Genomic DNA, 18,611 nt, shown 5'->3' on the forward strand with positions numbered 1-18,611 from the left:
GGATCTCCTTACAAAAAAAAAAAAAAAAAAAAAAAAGAGGTAAAATAATATATTTTTGAATTCAGGACATCCATTACATCCTACTCAGTAGTCACTAGTCAGTACTCATTGACAAGGTACACTGAAAAACTTGATTTCCCTTTCGATTTTCCCTGCTTTTTAAATTTTTTTAATGTTTGATAAATTAAGCTAGGCTTGCCATTCGTCTCGGTTTTAACAACATATCCCGGTGTCCCGGCCGGGCATTCATTTTGTCCCGGTTTATGGAAGACAAGATAAAATAACTTTAATATTATTTTGTTTAATAATAAAACATAGAATTGGGTTTAATTATTAAGGCATTGTTTTAATTTGCAGTTAGTTCACATCAGACGTCATCGTAATATTAATTTATTTTATAATTCACTCGTTATTAAATTCGTCCAAGTCAATCGAAACTGATAGATATATACGTTAGACTTAGAGGTTTTTGTGGTGGAGAGGTAGAGTTTAAATGTTTTAATGTAACTAAACATTTACATAGTAAGAATGAAAGACATAAAAACGCTGGGGAGTAATACTGCAGTATGCCTATAGATGTATAACACTATTTTTTGTACATATGTAATTGTTAAAAATGTTCAAATATATTATTATTCTATGATCTGGATGTGTCGTCGTCGTTTGTGCCTGCGTATTAAATAAGATTGTGAATCGTCTCCTGAAATTAATGCCGATTGCCGAGAGGCGACGATTGACATTTTCTACAGATGATATAGATACTAATATATTACAATATTATATCATCGATTATATTATATTGCATCAATACGATAAATTCAGTGGCGCAATCAGAGGAGTTATGACCCTCCCAAAATGTTTTAAAAAGTCAAATAAGTACTTCAAAGTGAAGACCTTTTTTTGATAATTAATTTTTTTACATGTATAACGACCCCACCCGAAAATAGATCCAAATTATGCCACTGGATAAATCCAAAGATGTATATTATAATACAACTTTGAAATAAAAGAGGTCTGTGTATACGATTTGTTCATTTCAGAATGAAATGTCGTAAAACAATTAGCAAAATGTATAATTTTAATTTTAAATAATAACAATAAACAGTATTGTTTCAATTATTTTTTTATTTAATTATTGATGAAGATGGTATTTAAATATTAGAAGCACACTCATATTTTTATAAAACTTTTTATGAATTATAATTATTGAATATAAATATCATTATGAATAAAATAAATGTGATTACTGCTTTCCAGTAGATAGTGCAAGTTAATATAAAGGGGAAATATACAGCGAATACATCAAATTTAGCGTACACACTACATGTCATGTACTTCCATAATTTTATTCACAGGTGATAAACCAATAACTATTGATTAATTCAATATACTATAACTAAATAACTAATGTCTAATACTCTAATACATTAGGTAAACCTATTGCCTATGTACTATACTAAATTAGTAATTACTAATAGAATATCAAATGACTTATTGTAATACATACTTACCGTGATGTTGCCGTCATTTTTAATGTGAGTATACTACGTTGAAGAACGAAAAATATAAATATTTATTTTTACTATAAAAGGATTGGAGGGAGATTTAATTGACAGCCAAAAAATAAAAATAAATTCTATTACATTTTAAATATATCAATACAAAATTATAAAAATTAATCATTTAATTAAATAGTATATACAATATTATGTAGTAGGATAAAATACCGACGACGACGATTTCGGGAATTATCATCGACAGCGATTATTGTTCAGGAGATTCCTTAGAGTAATAATAAATTAATAATTAGATTCATATTTCTGTAATATTTTTTATTTTTACATTTCTGTCGTGTGCTCGTGTGTCACTAATATAACTGTTTCCAGTGCACGCATTTGCGCAAATCCTTTGTTGTGATTGGTTGGTTAAGTAAGGTTACCACGTGATTAACCACGTTATCGTACGTTACCTAACCTACCGTACAACGTTTTACGTGTATTCAACACACGTGTATAGTGGAAACCCGCTGACCACTATGGACCTATATTGGTCAATTACCCATTGTTGGTCGTAGCACGACAGTTTAATAAAAACCTACCAACGATGGTCTAGCGCACAGAAGTGATAACCGGTAAGTGATATTTACCAAATTGTTCAGGACAAATATTTGAAAACACGGTACGTGTTTAAACTTTTTTTTTTTCTTATTATCGACGACGCTGCCGGAATTGCTTGCGCATAATGCGCATTACGTGAACAACGTGTTTAAACTTACTCGAAACAACAATGCCATATTATATAGGATAGGATATCCTATATATATTATATAGGATTATACATTATATGGAAAATTAAATGAAGAATTATATAGAGTAGGGAGTAGGTACTAACTCATTTTCACAATAAGTGTCAATTAGGTTCCATATCTGTATGCTAGACTATAGATACTATATCATTTTATTTATGCCTTACTATCAAGTCGAATTAATCTTATTTGATATCAAATAATATTTAACAAAGAATCGTTTTTAAATTTAAAATAAAAAATATTTAGTAAAAAAAACTAATTATAAAAATCATGTAGGTACTTTTTAGGATTTGTTTGAGAATATGTCTAAAATGCTCTTTACCAACCTCCTCGCAATTTTTAATTATTTTTTTAAACGACTTGTGTTTTTATGCTTAAAACGATGGTGTAAACATTTTTACTGGAAACTTCTATGTTTTAGAAGTTAGCCTTCCAAAGTTTGCGATTTCACGTTAATACACATGCGCGACGTGTGCTACACTATTGCCAAGCGCAACGCGTATAAACGTAAAATTGCAAACTTTGGAAAGCTATAACTCCTAAAATAATGGTTTCCAGTTAGGAATGGTTGGTGGATGAGATGGCCTGTAGAGTAAATCAGGTCTCCTTGGTTTTGTGTTACTTTAACTAGTTTAACCAATAAAATAAAGTTAACTTGTTAGGTTATACGTCTGCCTGAACCTTGTCCTCCCTAGCAGAATGTCAGCTAACACCAACTGGATTACTGGACTGACAATAAGAGTGAATAATGTTGTCTTGCATGCCATCTTTATATGCACAGCAACACACAATGTGCACCACAATTTGAACATGTGTGCACTACATTTACAAAAGTTGGAGTGCAAATTTATTTTACTTTTTGATGATAAAAAAGTAGTAGATATTCAATTATAAACAATATGATTAATTTTTAAATATAAATCATATTATTTATGCTATATTATTTTATAACATGATGTTGTTACCAAAAATATTTCTTTAGCCCGTTTACCTATAACAACTGATATTACAATAGTTGTAATAATAAAATAACAAATATTTTTTATTTTTCATATAATATATAATTTATTTAAAAAAATGTATGTATTTATTATCATAAGTTATATCAAGAATTTTAATTATTTACTTAGTAATTATAATACAGATTTTATTTATTGTTGATTATTCTTCGGTGTACAACTATTAAACAGAGCTTCTTTAATTGTTTGAGACATTAATCCACATAATATTTCGATTGTAGCTTTATTGCTATCTTTTGTAGCTTTAACCAATTTATTTTCAGTTTTAGTACGATCAACAGGCTCAAAAAATGTACGACTCAAAGAAGTGTCTGCTTGTTCTAGCTTATCAGAAAGATCATTTATTTGACCCGTCAGGTAATCGGCATTGGTTATTAAACTGGACGAGCTTAAAGTGTTCACCCAATATTTATTCCATAATGAATCCAATAAACGTCGATCCAGGGAAGATTTGAAATAGTTTACTTCTAATGAATAGTATTGTTTACAGTGTACTCCAAAGTCTTCAATTTTATTTAATGGAATAGTTTGATACTCAGACGGTTCTTCATTTGCAGGCTTATACCCCTAATAATTTTAAATATGTTTTGATTAGTATTATAGTCAAACTTAACATTAAAGATTAAATGTTAAGAAATTATATAAACTTGCCTTAGGATATGTACGAAATGCCCCCAAACAAACTTTACCAGCAGATATTGTTCTAACTGGATCAATCACAATTGCTACAAAAGGTTCTTGAAAATTTTGATTCAACATTTGTGTTGAAACATCAATACCTGATAACCAGCATCCATAGCCAGGGTGGCTATGATACCAACCAATCGCATTTTCTTGACGTCCCACCTAGAAAAATTTAAAAATAATATTTAATTTTAATATAAGTTAAATTCTGTTGAATATGATTTGTATCCCTTGATATTTTAACATTTAGACCTTTATTACTAAGTATAGGAATAATTTATATATTTTTTCTCATTTAAAAAAAATATTTGTGATATTCTGAACCATTCAACAAAAGTTATATGATACATATTATTATGATGTTAATTATAAATAAATATGTACATAATAAATTGTACTATGATAGTGTCAATAGAGTTAACACGAACTGTATTAATGCAATGTAATTTCATCTAAAACTAAGTAATATAGTAACATGAAATAATAACAATATTATCATTATAATATTAATTTTTTTCCATAAAACTTATAGGGTGTAATGTTTGGAAATAATTAAATAAAAAATTTATTTTTAAATTTTTAACCAAAACATTAAAATAAATTAAAAATGAAATAATTATTGTAGTTCTTATTTCTGTGTCTTATAAAAAAAATTTTGATATCCATTATTTCATGAGATATCGCAAAGCGTAAATCTTCTCGGGACATCCTGTCTATATATTTGATGATTAATTTATATTAAGCAATCCATACAATTTAGTATAATAAGCACAAGTTATGTTATATTTAAGTTTTTTTATAAACTTCAGTGGAAACATAGTTCACTGACAAGTGATAATACCAAATATTTTTGCAATTAACTCAAACTGATATGAAAAATAAAAATAAAATATAATATTCAATATAAACTTACAACTTTAGCAGATTCAATATATGCCGTCATGTATTCATAGGCTTGTGCTTGGGCATTGACTCTTGTTTCTGTTCCTTCAACAGGTAAAGCAAAAGAATCCATGACAATCATTGTATTACCTTCTACTTTGCCTAGTAATAGACCCATTATTTCCAAAATTCCACCAGATCGAGCATGCATCACCATTTTTAATAGTGCTAATGCAGATATTTTTATATCTTTAAAATAATGTGGACTGAAAAATGTAACAATATTTATATCAATACAAAGTATTAGGTATATTAACATTAATATATTTGGTATAAGGGATGGCTAGTGGGAGCTGAGGCTTTTGACTTCCAAGACTGTAGAAATTTAATCAGGTGTTGAGCTCATGATAAATTTAAAAACCAATTCTAATTAAATTTAACTATTTCATTTAAAATTATTTAAATAAGTTAATATTATTATTATTAAATATTATTGTACACATAAATGTCAAAAACATAGTTAATTTAAAATGAAAACTAATTTACATAATAGATGTAGTGATCCATCAAGCATGCTCATTTATTTTTTTTTTTTTAACTATAGGTACATTATTCCAATTTTTGAAAATTTTAAATAAATGTATAAGCAATTGTATCTTCACAGGACACTATTTTAACACAAAAATCTCAATAATTTTAAAATATAGTCTTTAAAATCATATTTAACAATTTGATAAATCATAAATTGAATAAATTTATTATTAAAAGAAAAGTGAGCGTGAATATGCTTATCACACTCAATATGCCGGAGCATTATAGATCAATTATTATAGTTTGTATAAAAAAAATATAAACATACTCTTTTTCCCAAGGTTTAGCAGTCAAAATATCTTGTTGTTGTTGTCTGTCATATTTGTATATGTCGTCAACTGTATTAACAGTTTGAACATTATTTTCCAACTCCCATGTCTTTTTGGCAATGATTTCTTGGGAATCTCTTGATGTAGACGCCATACTATAGATATACCTAAACATGAGCAATGGTTAAGTCATACACTAAGCCTATTGAGAAAGTTAAAATCATAATAATCATTTTTACTTTTAAAATATATGAATATTTAATAGGTATCTAGCAACCATAAAATATGAATAATTTTTTTAACTTCAAACAGGAAATTATTAAATTATTATATTTCGAATTTTTGTCCACTCTCACAGTCTCACCAGCGAGCTTTAAGTAAAAAGTTCAAATTATCTAGTATCTACAACTGAGAGCTGCTGTTTTTTTTTCTTCTTAATAAACATTTGTCATGCTCATAGCAATAATTGTAAAGGCTAAATTAAAAATTAAAATGAAAAATTGAAAAGTGATAAGGATAAAGGAAATACTCGGCTCTTTAATTTGGTCGTCCATGTTGAAGGGCTCATCAGTGTTGACCTAAAATTTAATATGAAATGTTTTCATTGGAATAAAATATAAATACAACAGTTTTTTCCACAAAATAAATGATGATGTGAAAAAGATTTATCAAAATCTTTACTTAAACAGTAACAAATTAGAATTTAGAAGTTATTTATTTATTTAGATATTATCTAAGTTTTAAACGGTTCTGCCGATCTATTCTGGCTCAATTGTATGGATTAAATAATAATAAAATTAGTTTCTTCCATGACATCCACTCTTTCGGCTGTCGAATACCTAGAATTACGGGAAATATAATATTATCACAGAATCGCTCGGAAATCTACTTTCAATGATTCAACTGTTACATATTTTGATAATGAAATATGGCGGTTTTTTTACCGTAAAATTGTAAACACTAAACTGTATTGCCTATAAACATCAAGAATTTGACTAAGGTGCGTTTTTCAAAAAAAATTATCGTGTTTCTATCAATCTATCAGTTTAAAGTTTAAAAACAGTAAACACACACTATGGTTTACAAAGATTTTTATATTTACACTGATCGAAACAAATTGCTTACACCTTCTACCATAGAGTATAGGGTTGAGAAGTTATTAAAACCCAAGGAATTGAAACCTCATATAAAAGGTGAGCTTTTTGCAGTAATACTTGGAATGTTAACATATTTGTTTTTTTGATGTTTTCAGCATGCTACGAAGAATTGAAATCAGAAGGTGCACAGTCTATATTTAAAAATTTTGATAAAATTTTTTCAATGATTGAATATATAGATCAGACTGACTACAATGAATTACATTTCGTTTATGAAAATATTCTTGTTAAAAGTAAGTTATATTATACTGCTTTATAGTATATTAATTTGATATTATTGTTATATTCACTACAAACATTTTTAAAGTAGGTACCTACTTAATACTATAAAATATTATTATTATTTATTTATGATCAAATGGACTATTTAGATTCACTCTATTATAGAACATGTCATTTAAATTAATATTTTATCTGTATGATACTAATTATGTTTTATTATTTCAAATCATAATTTTTAGTACTGTTGCTTTGATTTATTTTTTCTGTTTTGTCATAGGTATCCATTTGATAAAATTGTAATTATTATATTTAATTATCAATCTTTAAATATTATAATTTGAATTTGTTAGTTATTATTGCCTTAAAAGTTATAAAGTTTCAAGTTGGTCTATTTTAAGAGGATGTCAGCGCACTGTTTGTTTCCTCTTTCCGGCCCATGTTCAACATAGACAAAACACATTTACTCAGAACCATTTTTTTCTATGTTCTTAAGTTATCTTATAGGAAAAACACCTATTACAAAAAAAGATAGAGAATAATATTTTTGAGGGAATGACATATCAATAATATTATATTTTATTGTTATTTAATTTTGTATTCAACTTTCAAAATAAACAAAAAAATTTTGTAAATTGAAATGATATTTAAATTGTTTCCAGATAATATTTAGAAAATCGATATGTCATTCCTTCAAAATTACTATTTTTTTTGTCTTTTTTTGTAATTGGTGATTTTACTCTAAGATTACTTTAAAACATAGCAAAAATTATTTCTGTGTAAATGCGTTTTGTCTATGTTAAGCGTTGGCCAGAGAGAAAAGCAAATAGTGCGCTGACATCCTCTTTATTCATTTTGCCTGTAACACCAACCTAACCTAACCTTTTAAAATATACCAATACCTCAAGGCGTGTAGCCAAGATTAAGATTATCAAAAAAAAAATACTAAAAAAAAACACTTTAAATGTTATGAATGGAAAGATGGATGATGAAAATCAAAGTTTTGAAGTTACTAGTAAATTATAACTCCCAGACATGTGAAAACTTTAAAGCCCTACCACTAGTAGTATAACTATAATTAAAATCTTGGGGATGCTACAATTGATCTAATGTTGTACATTAATATATATACTAATATAACTAATACTAGTATAATTTCTAACAAATCTTTTAAAACATTTACTAAAATTATAAATAGGCATTTTGTAATTTAAGATTATTTTGTAATGATAATATCACCAAAATTTAAAAAATTAAATAATAATAATAAATTCTTAAAAATAAAATCTCATTATTTAAGCTATCGATATTTGAAATTTATTATGATTTTGGACATGTGGATGTTTAAGCGCTCCCATAGTTGTGCCACTGTCCGCCACTCAGATTTGTTATTTTGCAGCCATTCAAACTAATAAATACATCAGATAATACGTTCCAATAAATAAATAAATAATAATAACAAATAGTATATGTATAAGTAATAGTACTAAATTCATCTTTTGATATGTATAGTAACATATAAGTGATTCAAAGATCTATTTGATTGAAAAGAACATTCAAATTATTATTGTGGATGGCTGCAAGATAGCTAACTTGAGTAGCAAACCTATAAAGTTTTCACATGCCTGAGCAGGAATATAATCCACCAGTATCGTTTTTTACTTCATATACAATTTTTAGAAATTTTTGACCCATAATTGTACAAGTTTAAGGTCTAATAGAACTTAGAAGGAGAGACTTTTATATTATGTTTCTAATAATTCTGAAGATTCCATCATTCCATTAATAAGCTTACATATACACTTAAGTTAATTAGCTAATATTTGTCTATTAACTAGCAACTCAATTACCGTTATGAAAACAATTTTGTATACCTATTTTATAAGTATTCATATGAATGAATATTTTATCAATTTTGTCTATTAAATATTAATCCAATCAATTATTTTATGAAGTCTATTAAGTTGTATAGGTATAACATTTCATTTTATAACATCAAATACAAAAAGACAAAATCATGTTTACAATCTGTAATTTAATATAAAATAAGTAAATTTGCTAAACTAAACTAGTTTATAACAAACGACACTGTATATGGAGGGAGGCTCACGTGTAGTGTATCAAATACATATCCTACAGATTAAACAAATAATATGACATACAATTTAGACATATAGCCATATAAATCTTCCTACGTATAGTTTTTATTTTGTTTGAAAGTATACATTAAAAGTTAGTACTCAAATTTTACTTATTATTTAATTTTTTAATACATATTATAAATTAGGGCTCATATTTCCTTATGTTTAAATTAAATGTTTTTGTTTTTAAATTTTATGACTAACTACTATAACAAGAATAATTTTTTTTAGGTTTAAATATTATTGCATCATTTTTTTCAAGTTATGGAGAGATTGAAGATATGTCACTAGATCTACGACATCAGTTTACAAATATCATAAAAATGAATGTTTATCTCTTTGTTGAATTTGTTCATAGTTTTAATGCAAAATTTGAAACTGATTATAAATTATTACTTCTTGAAACAAAAGTATTTTATTTTCACCAAATAACCCATACTTTATTAGTCAATACTTGTACACAAATTTTAATTACATTGAATTTTGTTATAGGGTAGAAATAAAAAGCAGGACATGATTCAAAAACATACTTCTGATTATGATTGGAATTGGGAAGATAAATTGAGTATTGGATTGAACGCAATTAACAGTATTATTTCAAATAATATCACTCAATTATATGATCCTCCTTATATTGATCATACTTTTATATCGTAAGTAATAAATTATAATAATTTTTTCTAACTTAGTTATTGTTTTTCCCCGTATTTTTAGGTATGTTGCTTCTTGTTGTTACACTCAGTTGGAAAATCCTAGTATTGCTTTTGTACGAACCAAAACACTTCGTGACAGTATTATGCAAATTCTAGAAATACTTATTACTGACTATGATCATACACACGATTTTAAAATCAAAGTAGTTCAAGTAAGTTTAATATTATATTATATTAATATTTATATTATATTTGTTTGCTTATTAAACTACTTATATCAATATGTGCATGATATAAAAAGAGAAATATCTAGGTATATAATTTAAAATTTAAAATTAAAATTAAAATCTTTTGTGAAAAAAATTCAATTGAACTCAATCCTTAAGCCGGGTTTACACGACGCAAATCTGATGCGAGTGTCAAGATTCGACATGATTCGACCTGTCTGAACTTGCCTCGGGTGATAAGCGAGGATGCCTTGTGGCGAGCGGTAGCTCAGTCGGTATTTGGACGCGCGTCAAAGAAGATTCGCCAATTTGTTTTGAGTCGTGTGAACTACTTATTTGAGCATCTTGCCTCACACGTAGCGCCATCATTGCCTCATATAAACTGTGGCTCACCCTGAATCACATTGCTTTGCGCATAGATACGTATCGTGTAATCATTTAGGTGAATCAGATGTCTCGCAAAGCAGACTCGCGCCGTGTAAACCCGGCTTTAGTTTAATTAAGTCAAACCAAGACAACACAACTAGCTTAAATGTTCATATACAATTAATGTGATTTTATAATTCAAGACCAAATCATAGTTTGTTTAATTGTTTTAAATAAAACTGAAATGTAATTTATTGTCAACAAATTGTGTCTAATATCATTAATATATTCGAACATATTTTTAACCTGTTGTCAATATATTAAATTTATGTTTATTTAGCTGCTGAAATTGTATGAACATTTGTCATTGCCCTTGGCTAACACTGTTATACACATAATTGAGTCTGGAGATAATCGTTCTTCATTGATCGAACTAATTGTTAAAGAAATCGCAGAAACAGGAGAAATGGAAGGTATAAAAGAAACAAGTAGTCAAGAAATAACTGGTGGTAAATCTTGTTGTGCTTTTCTTGTGGAAATTGCCAGGCATTGCCCTCAATTGTTATTGCCAAATATTGAGCATTTGTTGCCATGCTTAGAATCTGATGTAAGTAATTTATGATATTTATGATTTAGAAAATATTTATTAATTATCTGGTACCTATTTTTTTTTTATGATAATTATTATTTTTTATTTCAGCCATATACTATGAGAATTTGTGTCTTAAGTGTTCTGAAAGAATTGATTATTCATGTTTTAAATAATGATGAATTGGATGAACTTCAGAGGAAAACGAGAGACGATTATATAACTATTATGCAAGATCATCTATTTGATGTAAATGCTTTTGTTCGATCTAAGGTAAGTACACAAAATATTAGTTATTTTATTTGTTCATTATTTAATCTAAAAAAGTTTAGGTGCTACAGTTGTTTACGGCCATAATAAATGAAGACTGTTTACCAAAGCAGATGTATGGGATAATATTAAATTGTGCAGAGGAAAAACTATCTGACAAGAGTTCATATGTTACTAAAAGTGCTATTCAACTAATCAAAACATTAATCAGATTAAATCCATATAGTTGTGATGTAATGAATTATAACAAATATTTTATCAAATTAATATTCTAATAAGCGAATATTAGTTTACAGAAGAGAAACTACATGAAAAAATAAGAGAAGAAAACTGCTATTTAAAATGCATGAAAAGAATGCTTAAAGTCAAAACAGATTGTGAAATTAACAAGGAAGATATGTGGCCATCAATTGAGACACCTTTAAATTTATTTTTAGAGGAAACTTTTGAAGGTAAGTTTTGTTAGTAAGTTACCTATCAATAAGTTAACATTTTAGTTTTTTTCTTATGGAAAATATTAGCTGGGATAAGTAGACCTTAACTGTTCCTAAAGAGAATAACTATTTTTGTTGGTTCATGTTGACTGGCAGTTACAGCAGTGCTGAACTTAATTTCACACTCATAAAATGAGTCTAGAGCTAATATTGTCTGATGGTTTTGTTCAAACACCTGGTCTGGTTAAGTGTATGTTGATTAGGCAGAACAATATGAAACTAGTTTATTTCTGAGTTGTCTGTTAAAAAAATTGTCTAGGTGAAGTCAACAAATTAAACTGGATATTGTTTTTTTGAAAAGAGTATAGTTAAATTGCTCGTTTGGTAGAATAGTTTATATGTTCACCTATAGAGGGATAGTTTCTGTTATATCCAATTCGTAATTGCCATAGTGCCACCTTAGTATACTCAATTCCTCTCCCTATAAATAGGTACATAGAATAACGAAGTAGTTCAAAAATAAAATTTGAAACTTGATTTTTAATAAAGGTAAATCATAGGATAATATTGTCATTCTTTATATCCTTATACAACCTCCAATTTCAACACATTTTAATCATGTTTCAAATAGTCTTGTATCTAAGTAATATTAATAAAATCTCAAAGGTTAACATTTGTATTGTATAAATTAATTTAAATCTGACGCTAAGTGTTAAATATTTAATTTTTATTAATTTATAATAAACTAACATCAAACTTTTTTTATCAATCTTAAATGAATAGTGATGAATGTTAATCTACTTATTAATTGTTTGGTGGTGATTTCTAATTAAATGAAATACCAATTTTAAATTAATTAGGTATTATTATTTATTATAATTTTCTAATTTGTATTTAAATAAAAATATAAAATGAAATATGATTTTAGATACAAGTTTAGATGTTTTTGGCGAAGTCGAAATATTGAAGGATATGGAGTTACCTGATATTTTGATGAAGATAAAAAGTTATATTGGTTCCCAAAAATTTAAGTTGGCTTTAAAATATGTATTACGTGGAAGAGAGACATTCAAGGATGAATCACTATTCCAGTAAGTAGTATTAATTAACTATGTATATTTAATAACTGTATAATAGGCCTAATAGGGTTGATGATTTATATTATACTCTGAAAAATTAAGCCTGATAAAACTAACTATTCATTTAAAAGAAAAATTAACATTTGATTATGTCTTGACTTATATTGAGATAGCATTTTAAATGTATTACTGAATAAATAATGTACCATGTATTTGTATAATAGATTTAACTATAAAATGTAAAAGTGTATCTAGTGTGTGAGCCAAATGTACTCTATACTAAATTGGTTATTACTTATTTCATTATTTTAGTTTTTAAAATTTGTACATTATAAAAACCAGGAAATTCAACTCTGCTATAAAAGTTGTCGAGTATACCATGTCATTTATTAGTGTAAATTAATTTTTTCGGAAACTAATATACTGCTCGTGTGTATCTATTAGCATTATCCTTTTTGTGTGTCTCATACTAAGTAAGAACCTGTTGTGTTGCAATTTGGTGATTGCCAACTGTAATTTGTATGGTATTCAGTATGTGAGTAGATATTGTGGTATAGTTTTAGTTGTACACATACTATATTGATTTAGATTTCTTTTTATGCCTTTAAAAAAATCTAAAATATTTTAACCTTTTTTGCTCATTCATTTCTAAATATGTTAAAGAATTTAATTAAAATGTTTGTTATCATGCATTACCATAAAAATAATAGTTATAATTTTATTATTTTTTAATATTGTTCAAAAATATTTAATTTTAGACTGAAAGATGAAAATAATTTGCCAAAACAATTTTTTTTATTGTTAAAAAACATTTGGTATTGTGAAAATACAACGATTTCAATTGACTCAATTAACATAGACAATTTAAAGCGGATGAACATTGAAGAAATACATTTTCTTATTATATCAACAGAAACTAAAATTGCATACCTTCAGGTATGTAATATACTTATTTATTTATGATTTATACATTTTTTGAGAAAATAATATGCAATTCAGCCCTACTATAAAGTTTGTAATAGGTCCCAAGAAGTCAATTTAAAAAGTGGGCAAGTGGGTTTCACTGCAAGTCTGTATTTGTTGTATAATATTATTATACATTTTTTTATTAATACTATTAGTAGTATTCAAGTAGGTTGCATTAATTTTTACCAAAAACATTCCATTTGAAAATGTAATTTTGTGCTTAATACATTTAAATATACTTTAAAAGTTTCAAGTACCCATGTATAATATTTTCAATAAGATAATTAAAATTGCTAATATTTTTTTAAATATTTAATTTTGTCCAAATTTATAAAGTATCTATTTTATATTTTACATTTTTAATCTTTGACTGCAAACAACAATTCAATTTCAGGATTGTGCCGATTATTTACACACTATTAAAAAAGCATTAATTACAATAAGTCAATTGATGTTTGGAAATACTTCATCAGAATCATTAGAAGCTATTGACTTTTTTACAACAGCTTATAAATTTGGTGTACCTCATTCGCAGTGTGGTATTGACGCTATGCTAACATTGATATTTTCATCTGATTCAAATATTAAAGAAGCTATGATGAATTCATATAAAACAATATATTTGAATTTTGAAGAAAAAAAAGACTCGGCTGAGTCTCAGCACCACACTACAACCGTAATCAAAAACATAATATTGATTTTATTTTTGCAACAATAATGTACTATAATACTTATTTTTAGATTATGACCAGACTCGTAAGTTTAATAAAGACTTTGAATGTAATTAACAGAAGAGCATTTAAAGCTTTACTAAATGAATGGACAAAAAATAAAACACTAGATGATGAATGCATTATGGTGTTATGGGCATGGGTGACTAAATCTAAAGATATTTTTGATGAAGATCGAGTAGTTGCTGCTCTTATTTTATCATTGCTTGCCAGGTATTAAAATAATTTGTAGAATAACTTTTATGACTATTATATTTAATGGTCATAAAATTGACCATGTTGACACCTTATTTTTGAAATTTTTTTCAACAAAATTAATATTGTTTAGTTGATTAAAAGAATATGCTATCCTGTTGATTAAAACCTCATATTCACTAAATTAAATGATGTTTATTTATGGATAATTAAAGTTCTACTGTTAAACATATAAATATGAATAATATTTAATATTAGTATTTTGATTCTTGTTTTGATTATAAAAGTTTACTATGAAGAACAAATATAGTCAAAAATTAAACATATGTTTTAGTACTATTTGTAATTTATTACAATAATGAATTAATTCAATGTTTTCTTTAATTATTCCAGAATTTGTTATCCTAAAATTAAATTGTAGTTGTTATTGATTATTAACACTAAAAGAATTTATTCATACTTAAAAGTCTAATGATAAATTAATTGATTTTCACATCATTTGTATTTTTAATATTATAATCGGTGTGTATATTTTTAAATACATTTTTATTTTTTATTGCAGCGCACAGCCTTCTATTGCAATGGGGAACTTAGAAAGTATTCTTCAGTATGGATTATGTAATGAATTTCATTTATTTATTTATACTTGTCAAATATTGGAACCAATTGCTCAAGAAGATTTTAAAAGGTAATTAACATTATTATTTTATTTTAATAAATATATATAGCATTTTTAATGTTTAAATAGATTTACTGATAATCACGAACTAGTTAAAAGAATATTTAATGTAGTACAAAAATGTTTTAATGAATGTAATGTTCAATTATTCAATGATGTTGCTACAAATGCTGTTAACATAATTTATAAAGTAAGCTATACTTCTTTTAATAATAGTAATTTAAAAAAAAAACAAAAAACAAAATACTCCAATTGTGTTTATGTTTTAGTTGACAACTCAACCAGATGCTACTTGTATGACATTGATTAAAAAGTTGTATAAATCAATGTTAACTAATAAAAATGGTAAGCTAATAATGTATGATTTAAAATACTACTAACCTATTCGTTTTAAACATTAAAGAAAAAAATGTTTTTGTTCCATTTAAATCTATTATTACTTAATTATATCTATAAATTATTTTTTAGGTTCCTCTCAGTTGAAACAAAAATATGTTCAATTAAATACTGTTACGTTTGCAAAATTTATTTATGTCATTGGTCACATTGCACTACAGTAAAAATATTAGATTCTTATTATTAATATATAATATTATTACATTTACTATTTAAACATAAATTATTATTTAATAGGCAGTATGAACATTTAGAAAATTATGTTGCAAAGGAATTAATACAAAATGTAAGAACTAAATACCAAACTAAAAAATTAAAAATGGACAAAGCTAAAGAAGATGAAGTATAAAATAAATAATTGTATTATTACTTATAGTGTCTATAAACATTTTTTTTCTTTTATAGAATGTACATGACTCTGAAGCTGCTGAGATCGAGACTATATATGATCGAATTCGACAAATATGTGATAAAGAACTTTTAAAGGGATATGGAGTCATTACTTATTTTTCGTAAGAATTTAATATGTTTATTATAATTAATTATAACTTAGCTTATATTTTTTCAACTTTTCTACAGAAAACATGTATTAAGAGCGTGTAATTCAAATGATCCATATTTGAAGGCAAATGGTATTAACTCTTTGGTCAAGTTTATGATGATTTCCACTACATTTTGTCACAAACACCTACCGGTTTGATTTTTTTTTTTAAATTAATTATAGGTAATAAATATTATTAAAAAATTATAATTTTATTATAGACATTTCTAAATCTAATTGAAAATCCAGATACCTTGGATACAGCTATTGATATCATTTCTGGATTTGGCTGGTTGGTTTATAGACATCCAAATTTGTTGGAGCCTTGTACTGATAAACTCTATGCGAGGTAAAGTTAAATAGTAAATTCTATTAAAATACTCAAATTTAAAATTAAATATTTTAAAAATGTTTTAATTTTCAAACGTTGAATACATTTAAGGTTACAAGACAAAAATAATAAAGTTCGCTATAGTACTTTAGTCACCATTATAGACCTTTTACGTCAAGAAATGATCAAAGTTAGAGGACAAATTGCTGGTATTGCCAAACTACTTGTTGATGAAGAAGAAATCATTAACTGTATGTTTGTAAAATGTTAAGATGTTTCAATATTATTTAAACTAATTAATATTGAATACTTACAGATACTGCAAAACAATTTTTTGTCGTTATTGCTGATAAAGGAAACACTCTATACAATGTGTTATCTGATATTATTTCAACCTTGTCCAACCCTGATGATTTGGTACCAGAAAATGACTTTCAGTCAATTATGAAGTAAATATGTCTATTCAATATTTAATACCTATGTTCAAAGTATATGTGTGTGAATGTATACAAATATACTAGTATTATGCTTTTACTTTTTAGATTTTTACTTCCACTTATTAACAAAGAACGCCAAATTGAATCTTTAGTTGACAAATTATGTCTAAGACTAAAAGAATCAGATAATAAAATTCAAGAATATTATATATCTTATTGCTTGATGCTTATTAAATATACCGACAAAAGCCTAACTAAGCTTTCAGACAATATATCTTATTACACTGACAAACTTAAAAACCCTAAAGTGTATAACAACTTTAATATACTCATAAGTGCTAATTCTAAAATGGCAAAACCAGCCACTAAAGAAATATTAAATGAATTAACTAGTAAGATTGAAAAAATTGTAAAAGATGAAGACTTTGCTGTTATGCTTTCCCAAAAAACTCCTGGAAAACGTAAATATTACTTATATCGAAATTGTTAACCTTTAATCAGTTATTAACTTATTATATTTGTAATTAGGTTTAAATACAGTAAAAAAGAGACCACCTGTAACTATTACCAATGAATCCTCAGATGATGAAATTGAACCATTACAGTTGGTAACCAAACGAAGTGCTAGATGTCGTAGCAGAGTTAAAAGGAGACTTATCGAAAATGATAGTGAAGAAGAAAATGATGAAGAAATTGCTCGTACGAGTGGTGTAAGTAATGTTCAAAAGATTCTTCGTATTAAAGTCAAAGAAGATAGTGAAACTGACGATGAAAAAATTAATGTAATCAAACGAACTACAAGAAGGAATAAGTTTGGAAGTTTGAGTAAGAAAAATACTCGGCATGAATCCTAAATAATTACAACAAATTATCATTAATGTCTTTCTGTATTTTACTTATGGGATTTGTCAGTGTCCAATTATATTTTTAATGAAATATTAATTATATGTTGATGGTTATCTGCATATTCTTGTTATGATTTATAGGTTAATAATTATATTAATATGAACATTTGTTGATTTTATTTTATATATATATATATTTTTATTGTTCATATTAATGGAATGATTTGTAAAAAGTATATTTATCTTATGTATGCTTTATAGTACTTATGTTCTATATACATTAAGGGTTTAATAAATAAACAATTCTTTATAAATATATTTTATACCTTATTTATTAGGTAAGTACCTAATTAATTATAGAGTGAACATGTCTAACTATGCTATAATTTTTTTCTATTCAATATTTTTAGGTTTATTTTTTTTGTGATGATTTTTAGAGCTCTGTGCTATAATCTGTACATGTTATATTTTATTTTACTTTTTTAAAACTAAAAATTAAATAATTTAAATTTTATATTGTATTTTTTTCATATAATCCAAGATATTTATTATATAAATTTTTTAACTTTTAATTTAGTTACGTTGTTGATTTTTAAACAATT

The 18,611-nt window shown here is 26.0% G+C and overlaps 2 protein-coding genes across 2 annotated transcripts; one reads left to right on the forward strand and one right to left on the reverse strand.

Annotated features, from left to right (window-relative positions):
* Nucleotides 1-3,346: 3,346 nt before the first annotated feature.
* CSN5 (COP9 signalosome subunit 5) lies at nt 3,347-6,259 on the reverse strand. Its single transcript, XM_015511307.2, has 5 exons — nt 5,993-6,259; nt 5,753-5,920; nt 4,925-5,159; nt 3,979-4,173; nt 3,347-3,894 (listed from the first exon to the last, which is right to left on the reverse strand). Exons 2-5 carry the CDS (start codon nt 5,905-5,907, stop codon nt 3,460-3,462), a joined length of 1,020 nt encoding a protein of 339 aa, XP_015366793.1. The 5' UTR covers nt 5,908-5,920; nt 5,993-6,259; the 3' UTR covers nt 3,347-3,459.
* A 421-nt stretch (nt 6,260-6,680) lies between these two features.
* Nucleotides 6,681-18,325, forward strand: Cap-D2 (CAP-D2 condensin subunit). Its single transcript, XM_015511336.2, has 25 exons — nt 6,681-6,946; nt 7,006-7,143; nt 9,502-9,680; nt 9,763-9,923; nt 9,985-10,135; nt 10,857-11,123; nt 11,217-11,378; nt 11,438-11,608; nt 11,665-11,827; nt 12,738-12,900; nt 13,647-13,824; nt 14,249-14,530; nt 14,596-14,798; nt 15,343-15,468; nt 15,529-15,649; nt 15,729-15,804; nt 15,928-16,015; nt 16,093-16,198; nt 16,261-16,367; nt 16,435-16,549; nt 16,618-16,745; nt 16,839-16,978; nt 17,044-17,176; nt 17,270-17,625; nt 17,693-18,325. The coding sequence occupies exons 1-25, from the start codon at nt 6,829-6,831 to the stop codon at nt 18,016-18,018; spliced, it is 4,158 nt and encodes a 1,385-aa protein (XP_015366822.2). The 5' UTR covers nt 6,681-6,828; the 3' UTR covers nt 18,019-18,325.
* The last annotated feature ends 286 nt before the right edge of the window (nt 18,326-18,611 follow it).

This window comes from Diuraphis noxia, unplaced genomic scaffold (assembly GCF_037042655.1).
Source record: "Diuraphis noxia isolate RWA-SAM2 unplaced genomic scaffold, SU_Dnox_SAM2 contig0003, whole genome shotgun sequence".
NCBI classification, from domain to species: Eukaryota; Metazoa; Arthropoda; class Insecta; order Hemiptera; family Aphididae; genus Diuraphis; species Diuraphis noxia.